Source organism: Carcharhinus amblyrhynchos, unplaced genomic scaffold, assembly GCF_965287045.1.
Source record: "Carcharhinus amblyrhynchos unplaced genomic scaffold, sCarAmb.v2.hapA scaffold_797, whole genome shotgun sequence".
NCBI lineage: Eukaryota > Metazoa > Chordata > Chondrichthyes > Carcharhiniformes > Carcharhinidae > Carcharhinus > Carcharhinus amblyrhynchos.
The window spans coordinates 29560-42787 of NW_027650537.1; the positions used below are offsets into that span (position 1 = coordinate 29560).

Consider the following 13228-nt stretch of genomic DNA (forward strand, 5'->3'; position numbering starts at 1 on the left):
GAGAGAGCGCACGGCAAAGCGAGAGAGAGAGCGCACGGCAAAGCGAGAGAGAGAGCGCACGGCAAAGCGAGAGAGAGAGCGCACGGCAAAGCGAGAGAGAGAGCGCACGGCAAAGCGAGAGAGAGAGAGCGCACGGCAAAGCGAGAGAGAGAGAGCGCACGGCAAAGCGAGAGAGAGAGCGCACGGCAAAGCGAGAGAGAGAGCGCACGGCAAAGCGAGAGAGAGAGAGCGCACGGCAAAGCGAGAGAGAGAGAGCGCACGGCAAAGCGAGAGAGAGAGCGCACGGCAAAGAGAGAGAGAGCGCACGGCAAAGCGAGAGAGAGAGCGCACGGCAAAGCGAGAGAGAGAGCGCACGGCAAAGCGAGAGAGAGAGCGCACGGCAAAGCGAGAGAGAGAGCGCACGGCAAAGCGAGAGAGAGAGCGCACGGCAAAGCGAGAGAGAGAGCGCACGGCAAAGCGAGAGAGAGAGAGCGCACGGCAAAGCGAGAGAGAGAGAGCGCACGGCAAAGCGAGAGAGAGAGCGCACGGCAAAGCGAGAGAGAGAGAGCGCACGGCAAAGCGAGAGAGAGCGCACGGCAAAGCGAGAGAGAGAGCGCACGGCAAAGCGAGAGAGAGAGAGCGCACGGCAAAGCGAGAGAGAGAGCGCACGGCAAAGCGAGAGAGAGAGCGCACGGCAAAGCGAGAGAGAGAGCGCACGGCAAAGCGAGAGAGAGAGCGCACGGCAAAGCGAGAGAGAGAGAGCGCACGGCAAAGCGAGAGAGAGAGAGCGCACGGCAAAGCGAGAGAGAGCGCACGGCAAAGCGAGAGAGAGAGAGCGCACGGCAAAGCGAGAGAGAGAGAGCGCACGGCAAAGCGAGAGAGAGAGCGCACGGCAAAGCGAGAGAGAGAGAGCGCACGGCAAAGCGAGAGAGAGAGAGCGCACGGCAAAGCGAGAGAGAGAGCGCACGGCAAAGCGAGAGAGAGCGCACGGCAAAGCGAGAGAGAGCGCACGGCAAAGCGAGAGAGAGAGCGCACGGCAAAGAGAGAGAGAGAGCGCACGGCAAAGCGAGAGAGAGAGCGCACGGCAAAGCGAGAGAGAGAGCGCACGGCAAAGCGAGAGAGAGAGCGCACGGCAAAGCGGGAGAGAGAGCGCACGGCAAAGCGAGAGAGAGAGCGCACGGCAAAGCGAGAGAGAGAGCGCACGGCAAAGAGAGAGAGAGCGCACGGCAAAGCGAGAGAGAGAGCGCACGGCAAAGCGGGAGAGAGAGAGCGCACGGCAAAGCGAGAGAGAGAGAGCGCACGGCAAAGAGAGAGAGAGCGCACGGCAAAGAGAGAGAGAGCGCACGGCAAAGAGAGAGAGAGCGCACGGCAAAGCGAGAGAGAGAGCGCACGGCAAAGCGAGAGAGAGAGAGCGCACGGCAAAGAGAGAGAGAGCGCACGGCAAAGAGAGAGAGAGCGCACGGCAAAGAGAGAGAGAGCGCACGGCAAAGCGAGAGAGAGCGCACGGCAAAGAGAGAGAGAGAGCGCACGGCAAAGCGAGAGAGAGCGCACGGCAAAGCGAGAGAGAGAGCGCACGGCAAAGCGAGAGAGAGCGCACGGCAAAGCGAGAGAGAGCGCACGGCAAAGCGAGAGAGAGAGCGCACGGCAAAGCGAGAGAGAGCGCACGGCAAAGCGAGAGAGAGCGCACGGCAAAGCGAGAGAGAGCGCACGGCAAAGCGAGAGAGAGAGCGCACGGCAAAGCGAGAGAGAGCGCACGGCAAAGCGAGAGAGCGCACGGCAAAGCGAGAGAGAGCGCACGGCAAAGCGAGAGAGAGAGCGCACGGCAAAGCGAGAGAGAGAGCGCACGGCAAAGCGAGAGAGAGAGCGCACGGCAAAGCGAGAGAGAGAGAGCGCACGGCAAAGCGAGAGAGAGCGCACGGCAAAGCGAGAGAGATTGATACAGGGCTACAGGGACAGAACTGGCGGTGGATTACTTAGGGGATTGACACGGGGCGGTGGGATTAGTCGGGGATTGACACGGGGCGGTGGGATTAGTCGGGGATTGACACGGGGCGGTGGGATTAGTCGGGGATTGACACGGGGCGGTGCGATTAGTCGGGGATTGACACGGGGCGGTGGGATTAGTCGGGGATTGACACGGGGCGGTGGGATTAGTCGGGGATTGACACGGGGCGGTGGGATTAGTCGGGGATTGACACGGGGCGGTGGGATTAGTCGGGGATTGACACGGGGCGGTGGGATTAGTCGGGGATTGACACGGGGCGGTGGGATTAGTCGGGGATTGACACGGGGCGGTGGGATTAGTCGGGGATTGACACGGGGCGGTGGGATTAGTCGGGGATTGACACGGGGCGGTGGGATTAGTCGGGGATTGACACGGGGCGGTGGGATTAGTCGGGGATTGACACGGGGCGGTGGGATTAGTCGGGGATTGACACGGGGCGGTGGGATTAGTCGGGGATTGACACGGGGCGGTGGGATTAGTCGGGGATTGACACGGGGCGGTGGGATTAGTCGGGGATTGACACGGGGCGGTGGGATTAGTCGGGGATTGACACGGGGCGGTGGGATTAGTCGGGGATTGACACGGGGCGGTGGGATTAGTCGGGGATTGACACGGGGCGGTGGGATTAGTCGGGGATTGACACGGGGCGGTGGGATTAGTCGGGGATTGACACGGGGCGGTGGGATTAGTCGGGGATTGACACGGGGCGGTGGGATTAGTCGGGGATTGACACGGGGCGGTGCGATTAGTCGGGGATTGACACGGGGCGGTGCGATTAGTCGGGGATTGACACGGGGCGGTGGGATTAGTCGGGGATTGACACGGGGCGGTGCGATTAGTCGGGGATTGACACGGGGCGGTGGGATTAGTCGGGGATTGACACGGGGCGGTGGGATTAGTCGGGGATTGACACGGGGCGGTGGGATTAGTCGGGGATTGACACGGGGCGGTGGGATTAGTCGGGGATTGACACGGGGCGGTGGGATTAGTCGGGGATTGACACGGGGCGGTGGGATTAGTCGGGGATTGACACGGGGCGGTGGGATTAGTCGGGGATTGACACGGGGCGGTGGGATTAGTCGGGGATTGAGACGGGGCGGTGGGATTAGTCGGGGATTGAGACGGGGCGGTGGGATTAGTCGGGGATTGACACGGGGCGGTGGGATTAGTCGGGGATTGACACGGGGCGGTGGGATTAGTCGGGGATTGACACGGGGCGGTGGGATTAGTCGGGGATTGACACGGGGCGGTGGGATTAGTCGGGGATTGACACGGGGCGGTGGGATTAGTCGGGGATTGACACGGGGCGGTGGGATTAGTCGGGGATTGACACGGGGCGGTGGGATTAGTCGGGGATTGACACGGGGCGGTGGGATTAGTCGGGGATTGACACGGGGCGGTGGGATTAGTCGGGGATTGACACGGGGCGGTGGGATTAGTCGGGGATTGACACGGGGCGGTGGGATTAGTCGGGGATTGACACGGGGCGGTGGGATTAGTCGGGGATTGACACGGGGCGGTGGGATTAGTCGGGGATTGACACGGGGCGGTGGGATTAGTCGGGGATTGACACGGGGCGGTGGGATTAGTCGGGGATTGACACGGGGCGGTGGGATTAGTCGGGGATTGACACGGGGCGGTGGGATTAGTCGGGGATTGACACGGGGCGGTGGGATTAGTCGGGGATTGACACGGGGCGGTGGGATTAGTCGGGGATTGACACGGGGCGGTGGGATTAGTCGGGGATTGACACGGGGCGGTGGGATTAGTCGGGGATTGACACGGGGCGGTGGGATTAGTCGGGGATTGACACGGGGCGGTGGGATTAGTCGGGGATTGACACGGGGCGGTGGGATTAGTCGGGGATTGACACGGGGCGGTGGGATTAGTCGGGGATTGACACGGGGCGGTGGGATTAGTCGGGGATTGACACGGGGCGGTGGGATTAGTCGGGGATTGACACGGGGCGGTGGGATTAGTCGGGGATTGACACGGGGCGGTGGGATTAGTCGGGGATTGACACGGGGCGGTGGGATTAGTCGGGGATTGACACGGGGCGGTGGGATTAGTCGGGGATTGACACGGGGCGGTGGGATTAGTCGGGGATTGACACGGGGCGGTGGGGACAGACGGTTTAGTTTGGGATTGACACAGGGCAGTGGGATTAATACAGGGCAGTGGGGATAGAGCGGGACAGTGGGTTTAGGTTGGGATTGACACGGGGCAGTGGGATTAATACAGGGCAGTGGGGATAGAGCGGGACAGTGGGTATAGAGCGGGACAGTGGGTTTAGGTTGGGATTGACACGGGGCAGTGGGATTAATACAGGGCAGTGGGGATAGAGCGGGACAGTGGGTTTAGGTTGGGATTGACACAGGGCAGTGGGATTAATACAGGGCAGTGGGGATAGAGCCAGACAGTGGGTTTAGGTTGGGATTGACACGGGGCAGTGGGGTTAATACAGGGCAGAGGGGATAGAGCGGGACAGTGGGTTTAGTTTGGGATTGACACGGGGCAGTGGGATTAATACAGGGCAGTGGGGATAGAGCAAGACAGTGGGTTTAGGTTGGGATTGACACGGGGCAGTGGGGATAGAGCAGGACAGTGGGTTTAGGTTGGGATTGACACGGGGCAGTGGGATTAATACAGGGCAGAGGGGATAGAGCGGGACAGTGGGTTTAGGTTGGGATTGACACAGGGCAGTGGGATTAATACAGGGCAGTGGGGATAGAGCAAGACAGTGGGTTTAGGTTGGGATTGACACGGGGCAGTGGGATTAATACAGGGCAGTGGGGATAGAGCGGGACAGTGGGTTTAGTTTGGGATTGACACGGGGCAGTGGGATTAATACAGGGCAGTGGGGATAGAGCGGGACAGTGGGTTTAGTTTGGGATTGACACGGGGCAGTGGGGATAGAGCAGGACAGTGGGTTTAGGTTGGGATTGACACGGGGCAGTGGGATTAATACAGGGCAGTGGGGATAGAGCGGGACAGTGGGTTTAGTTTGGGATTGACACGGGGCAGTGGGATTAATACAGGGCAGAGGGGATAGAGCGGGACAGTGGGTTTAGGTTGGGATTGACACGGGGCAGTGGGATTAATACAGGGCAGTGGGGATAGAGCAGGACAGTGGGTTTAGGTTGGGATTGACACGGGGCAGTGGGATTAATACAGGGCAGAGGGGATAGAGCGGGACAGTGGGTTTAGGTTGGGATTGACACGGGGCAGTGGGGATAGAGCAGGACAGTGGGTTTAGGTTGGGATTGACACGGGGCAGTGGGATTAATACAGGGCAGTGGGGATAGAGCGGGACAGTGGGTTTAGTTTGGGATTGACACGGGGCAGTGGGATTAATACAGGGCAATGGGGATAGAGCGGGACAGTGGGTTTAGGTTGGGATTGACACAGGGCAGTGGGATTAATACAGGGCAATGGGGATAGAGCGGGACAGTGGGTTTAGTTTGGGATTGACACGGGGCAGTGGGGATAGAGCAGGACAGTGGGTTTAGGTTGGGATTGACACGGGGCAGTGGGGATAGAGCAGGACAGTGGGTTTAGGTTGGGATTGACACGGGGCAGTGGGGTTAATACAGGGCAGTGGGGATAGAGCGGGACAGTGGGTTTAGGTTGGGATTGACACGGGGCAGTGGGATTAATACAGGGCAGTGGGGATAGAGCGGGACAGTGGGTTTAGGTTGGGATTGACACGGGGCAGTGGGGATAGAGCAGGACAGTGGGGATAGAGCGGGACAGTGGGTTTAGGTTGGGATTGACACGGGGCAGTGGGATTAATACAGGGCAGTGGGGATAGAGCGGGACAGTGGGTTTAGTTTGGGATTGACACGGGGCAGTGGGATTAATACAGGGCAGTGGGGATAGAGCGGGACAGTGGGTTTAGGTTGGGATTGACACGGGGCAGTGGGGTTAATACAGGGCAGTGGGGATAGAGCGGGACAGTGGGTTTAGGTTGGGATTGACACGGGGCAGTGGGGATAGAGCGGGACAGTGGGTTTAGGTTGGGATTGACACGGGGCAGTGGGGATAGAGCGGGACAGTGGGTTTAGGTTGGGATTGACACGGGGCAGTGGGATTAATACAGGGCAGTGGGGATAGAGCGGGACAGTGGGTTTAGGTTGGGATTGACACGGGGCAGTGGGATTAATACAGGGCAGTGGGGATAGAGCAGGACAGTGGGTTTAGGTTGGGATTGACACGGGGCAGTGGGATTAATACAGGGCAGTGGGGATAGAGCGGGACAGTGGGTTTAGGTTGGGATTGACACGGGGCAGTGGGATTAATACAGGGCAGTGGGGATAGAGCGGGACAGTGGGTTTAGGTTGGGATTGATACGGGGCAGTGGGATTAATACAGGGCAGTGGGGATAGAGCAGGACAGTGGGTTTAGGTTGGGATTGACACGGGGCAGTGGGATTAATACAGGGCAGTGGGGATAGAGCGGGACAGTGGGTTTAGGTTGGGATTGACACGGGGCAGTGGGATTAATACAGGGCAGTGGGGATAGAGCGGGACAGTGGGTTTAGGTTGGGATTGACACGGGGCAGTGGGATTAATACAGGGCAGTGGGGATAGAGCGGGACAGTGGGTTTAGTTTGGGATTGACACGGGGCAGTGGGGACAGAGCGGGACAGTGGGTTTAGGTTGGGATTGACACGGGGCAGTGGGATTAATACAGGGCAGTGGGGATAGAGCGGGACAGTGGGTTTAGTTTGGGATTGACACGGGGCAGTGGGGACAGAGCGGGACAGTGGGTTTAGGTTGGGATTGACACGGGGCAGTGGGATTAATACAGGGCAGTGGGGATAGAGCGGGACAGTGGGTTTAGGTTGGGATTGACACGGGGCAGTGGGGTTAATACAGGGCAGTGGGGACAGAGCGGGACAGTGGGTTTAGGTTGGGATTGACACGGGGCAGTGGGATTAATACAGGGCAGTGGGGATAGAGCGGGACAGTGGGTTTAGTTTGGGATTGACACTGAGTTATCTAGTTTGGGTTTAGTGAACAGTATGCACTGATAGCCCGGCAATGTACATCCTCAGCCTAAGCCTCCATGGACAGAGCAGCCTGGTGGCCATGCCACACCTCGGACATTCTCACCTTCCAGCAGGTCACGAGCCAGCCCAGGTTCCGCACCCGTCGAGCGGACAAAGTCTGACAGGACGGTATCCATGTCGACAGTCATGTGATCATGAACTGGTAGCTCCTCATTGGCCAGTTGGACATGCAGCCAGGTCACAGGTCAGTCCTGCATGGATGGTAGAGACACAAGGAGTTCCCATGGGACCTTCTCTGCTTTGGATCACTGTAAGTCAGACAGAAAGATCAGAGTGAGCCGGGCACACAACCGGAATTCCCTGCCAAAGCTGTACAGCTTTTCCGAATGCTCAGAGTTTCAGCAAACCCTGGTTCCTGCTTCCTTTCCCAGCAGGCCCTGCTACAGAACGTGATGCCCCACTCAGTCGAATAGCTACACAGGCTGGTTGAGGCTCTGCCAGTCCCTCCCGGGCCTGAAGGCTAAGCACAACACTGAACCGCTGCAAGATTTCCGGATCCTTCCACTGACGGCTGAAGCAGCGACAGCCACCAGGGAAGGTCTGGAGTCCATTGTGGGATAATCGAGTTAAAATCCCAGTGTCCGGTGGGAAATCCAAACGGAAAACTGAGCTGGGAACAGAAGCTGAGCACTGGCCAGGCCAGGAATAGGGGACGTAGGGAGAGGGTGGGACCCCGACCAGAGAGTGGGGTGTAAGGATGGGGAAAGGGGCTATGTAGAGGGATATTTGTATCACTCCCCAGTCTCAAGGGGCTAAGGAAATTTCGTATGTCTGCTACGACTCTCACCAACTTATACAGATAGTACGGTGACACAGTGGATTAGCACTGCTGTCTCACAGCGTCAGGGACCTGGGTTCGATTCCCAGCAGCACGGTGACACAGTGGGTTAGCACTGCTGTCTCACAGCGTCAGGGACCCGGGTTCGATTCCCAGCAGCACGGTGACACAGTGGGTTAGCACTGCTGTCTCACAGCGCCAGGGACCCGGGTTCGATTCCCAGCAGCACGGTGACACAGTGGGTTAGCCCTGCTGTCTCACAGCGCCAGGGACCCGGGTTCGATTCCTGGCTTGGGTCAATGCCTGTGTGGAGTCTGCACGTTCTCCCCGTGTCTGCGTGGGTTTCCTCTCGGTGCTCCGGTTTCCTCCCACAGTCTGAAAGACGTGCTGGTTAGGGTGCATTGGCCGTGCTAAATTCTTCCTTAGTGTACCCAAACAGGCGCCAGAGTGTGGCTACTAGGGGATTTTCACAGTAACTTCATTGCAGTGTTAATGTAAGCCGGCTTGTGACAAATCAATAAATAAACAAACAATGCATTCTTTCTGGTTGTATCACAGCTTGGTATGGGCTCCTGCTCTGCCCAAGACCACAAGGAACGAAAGGGTTGTGAATGTAGCCCAATCCATCACACAAATCAGCCTCCCATCCACTGACTCTGTCTACACTTCCCGCTGCCTCGGGAAAAACAGCCAGCATAATTAAGGACCCCCCCCCACACCCCGGACATTCTCTCTTCCACCTTCTTCTGTTGGTAAAAAGATACAAAAGCCTGAGGTCATGTACCAACCGACTCAGGAACAGCTTCTTCCCTGCTGCTGTCAGACTTTTGAATGGATTTACCTGGTATTAAGTTGATCTTTCTCTACACCCTAGCTATGACTGTAACACTATATTCTGCACCCTCTCCTTTCCTTCTTGCATACAGAACTCCCCAGCTCATTGCCAGTGGAGGTAGAAAGTCAAGTTCACCTACCATGATAAAGGGAGGGATTAATCCACACGGTCGGTCAGGGACTGGTCTCCACAGGGCACTAGGGGGACATCATCTCACCTCCTTCCAGGAAATCACTTTACACCATGCCCTGTTTCAAAGCAAGAACCAAAGGTATAATCCTTCCCCACAGAGATATCACTGCAAACACTCACGCATCCCAGACATTCTCTCTTCCACCTCCTTCTGTTGGGAAAAAGATACAAAAGTCTGAGGTCGTGAAAACTGACTCAAGATACAGATATCAAGCCCCTCGACACCGTCCTCCAGCTGGGAGGAAATGGCTAATGGAACACAGGCTTCAAGGGCAGGTACACTGTGACTGATACCGCCCCCCCGTATCCACCCCCCCACCCTGATCAGTCAGCAGTAATTACTCCCCCCTCACTCCAGCTAATGGGAGCATTACAGACTCAGTGATACAGCTCCTTAGACACCAGCAGGGTGCAAAATGGCCTCTACTGGAGCTGATGCTGCCCAAACTCCCCAGCTTCTGTCAGGTGGGCAGTAGATTCATACCCCCTCACCACCTGGCTCAGCCACATGACGGGTACCACCATCATATTAGCTTCTTTTGATTCATTTGTGGGACATGGGCGTCGCTGGCTGGGCCAGCATTTATTGCCCATCCCTAGTTGTCCCTTGAGAAGGTGGTGATGAGCTGCCTTCTTGAATCGCTGCAGTCCACGTGCTGTGGGAGGGAATTCCAGGATTTTGACCCAGCGACTGTGAAGGAACAGCCGATTATATTTCCAAGTCAGGATGGTGAGTGACTTGGAGAGGAACCTGCAGGTGGTGGTGTTCCCCAGATATCTGCTGCCCTTGTCCTAGATGGAAGCGGTGGTGAGTTTGGAAGGTGCTAAGGGTCTTTGGTGAATTGCTGCAGTGCATCTTGTAGATGGTACACACTGCTGCTACTGAGCATCGGTGGTGGAGGGTTTGTGGATGTGGTGCCAATCAAGCAGGCTGCTTTCTCCTGGATGGCATTGAGCTTCTTGAGTGTTGTTGGAGCTGCACCCATCCAGGCAAGTGGGGAGTGTCCCATCACACTCCTGACTTGTGTCCTTGTAGATGGTGGACAGGCTTTGGGGAGTCAGGAGGTGGGTTACTCACCGCAGGATTCCCAGTCTCTGACCTGCTCTTGGAGCCACTGTTTTTGTGGCGAGTCCACTTGAGTTTTGGGTCGATTGTAACCCCCAGAATGATGACAATCCAGATTAAACTCTCCTTTAACCCAGCTTCCGTCAGAATCTAGACCCTCACCACTCACTGTGCAACTGGATACGGTGTTGATCGTAGAATCTATCGTGCAGAAGGAGGCCATTCAGCCCATTGAGCCTGCACTGACAACAATCTCGCTCAGGTCCTACCTCATAACCCCACATATTTACCCTCCTAGTCCCCACGATACTAAGGGGCAATTTAGCATGGCCAATCAACCTAACCTGCACATCTTTGGACTGTGGGAGGAAACCCACAGACACAGGGGAGAACGTGCAGACTCCATATGGACAGTGATCCAAGCCGGGAATCAAACCTGGGTCCCTGGAGCCGTGAGGCACCATCACTAACCACTGTGCCACCATGTCACCCAGCACAATACTCCAGCCAAGGCTGTACTGATGGTTCATATCGTGTCAGGGACACTGCAATCAGTGTAACTGCTCTCTTCCTGTCCACAATCAGTTTGTTTTGGATGCAAAGCTGTTTCTTTTCTTTCCCTTGGAATGTATATTCATATCAAATAATTCAGTAGTAAGCTTGTATGAGTTTCAAAATAATTTATTCACAAACACACTCACCCAGAATTATGCAAACAAGCAAGTGCCAACACACACACACACACACACACACAAACACACACACATAACATCAGGGACCCCACGCACCCCAGACATTCTCTCTTCCACCTCCTTCTGCTGGGAAAAAGATACAAAAGTCTGAGGTCGTGAAAACTGACTCCAGAACAGCTTCTTCCCTGCTGCTGTCAGACTTTTAAATGGACGTATCTTGCATTAAGTTGATCTTTCTCTACACCCTACCTGTAACTGCAATGCTACATTCTGCACCCTCTCCTTTCCTTAACCCCTCTGTACTTTATGAGTGGTATGCTGTCTGTACAGCGTGCAAGAAACAATACTTTTCACTGTATCCCGATACACGTGACGATAATAAATCAAATATTAAGTTGATCTTTCTCTACACCCTCGCTATGACTGTAACACTACATTCTGCACCCTCTCCTTTTCTTCTCTATGAATGGTATGCTTTGTCTGTATAGCACGCGAGAGACAATACTTTTCACTGCATGTTAATACATGTGATGATAATAAATCAAATCAAAGTTTCAATCCAGACAGAAATAGTCTGTTTCCAGATTGCAGCTGGTTCAGTGTAAGGTTTATCATTTTCTCTCTCTCACATGGCAGGCTCGTGGCTTCTTGAAGGGTTTTGATGATTGAAAGTTGATTGTGGGGATCTTAGAAAGGGGAGTTTCATAGCAGCTTGCGAGGATTTCTGGCTGTCAAATAGCCAAGAGGTTGGTTGGCAGGTGAACGTGGAGCAGGTTAAGCACTTGTTGATGTCTTTCAGATAGTTCCAGATTGGCTGATAATCCCCTGGGTCTCCGGGTAAGGGTGCTTTCCCAGAAATCTTTGATCACATGTCCAACAATTCTCAGGCCCTTGTTTGGTTGGGGAAGGTTATAATGGAAGTTGATATCGACCCATCTGTTACCCAGTATGAAACACAGAGATAGCAGGCTGTAATCTCCATGGCTTTTATGTGTTGGCCCAGCCTTTATCAATGAAAGGGTCTGAATTCCACACAAGGTACCATCACCTATCTCCATATCTGATCAGGCATTCACCAGAAACCTGATTCTCTCTCTAGAATCATAGAATCTCTACACTGCAGAAGGAGGCCATTCAGCCCATCGAGTCTGCACCAACAACAATCCCACTCAGGCTCTAACCCCTGTAACCCCACGTTTACCTAGCTCATCCCCCTGACAGTAAAGGGCAAATTAGCACGGCCAATCCACCCAACCTACACGTCTTTCAGATAGGAGGAAACCCACGCAGGCATGGGGAGAATGTGCAGACTCCACACAGACAGTAGCTCAAGGCCAGGAATTGAACCCAGGTCCCTGGTGCTGTGAGGCAGCACTGCCAATCACTGTGTCACCCTCTAACCCCAGGGTCAGCAGTATTCGCCCCAGGGGTGGGTCAGACAGTGACCCGAGGCTGGAATTGAACCCGGGTCCCTAGCGCTGTGAGACAGCAGTGCTAACCCACTGTATCACCGTGCCCCCGGGAATCGAACCTGGGTCCCTGGCGCTGTGAGGCAGAAGTGCTAACCCGCTGTGTCACCGTGCTGCTGGGAATCGAACCCGGGTCCCTGGCGCTGTGAGACAGCAATGCTAACCCACTGTGTCACCGTGCTGCTGGGAATCGAACCCGGGTCCCTGGCGCTGTGAAACATCAGTGCTAACCCACTGTGCTACCGTGCTGCTGGGAATCGAACCTGGGTCCCTGGTGCTGTGAGACAGCAGTGCTAACCCACTGTGCTACCGTGCTGCTGGGAATCGAACCTGGGTCCCTGGCACTGTGAGACAGCAGTGCTAACCCACTGTGCTACTGGGAATCGAACCCGGGTCCCTGGCGCTGTGAGACAGCAGTGCTAACCCACTGTGCTACCGTGCTGCTGGGAATCGAACCCGGGTCCCTGGTGCTGTGAGACAGCAGCGCTAACCCACTGTGTCACCATGCTGCTGGGAATCAAACCTGGGTCCCTGGCGCTGTGAGACAGCAGTGCTAACCCACTGTGCTACCGTGCTGCTGGGAATCGAACCCGGGTCCCTGGTGCTGTGAGACAGCAGTGCTAACCCACTGTGTCACCATGCTGCTGGGAATCAAACCTGGGTCCCTGGCGCTGTGAGACAGCAGTGCTAACCCACTGTGTCACTGTGCTGCTGGGAATCGAACCCGGGTCCCTGGCGCTGTGAGGCAGCAGTGCTAACCCACTGTGTTACCGTGCTGCTGGGAATCGAACCCGGGTCCCTGGCGCTGTGAGGCAGCAGTGCTAACCCACTGTGTCACCGTGCTGCTGGGAATCGAACCCGGGTCCCTGGCGCTGTGAGGCAGCAGTGCTAACCCACTGTGCTACCATGCTGCTGGGAATCGAACCCGGGTCCCTGGCGCTGTGAGACAGCAGTGCTAACCCACTGTGCTACCGTGCTGCTGGGAATCGAACCCGGGTCCCTGGCACTGTGTGGCAGCAGTGCTAACCCACTGTGTTACCACGCTGCTGGGAATCGAACCCGGGTCCCTGGCGCTGTGAGACAGCAGTGCTAACCCACTGTGTTACCATGCTGCTGGGAATCGAACCCGGGTCCCTGGCGC

At 56.2% G+C, this 13228-nt stretch overlaps 1 protein-coding gene across 1 annotated transcript in view; it reads right to left on the reverse strand.

The window, feature by feature from the left end:
- Nucleotides 1–13228, reverse strand: part of LOC145340134 (OTU domain-containing protein 7B-like) — a 52162-nt gene that overhangs the window by 23662 nt on the left and 15272 nt on the right. The window contains 2 exon segments of the mRNA XM_080184562.1: nt 7099–7303; nt 8808–8916. Coding sequence (XP_080040688.1) covers nt 7099–7183 — 85 coding nt within the window. The 5' untranslated portion in view covers nt 7184–7303; nt 8808–8916.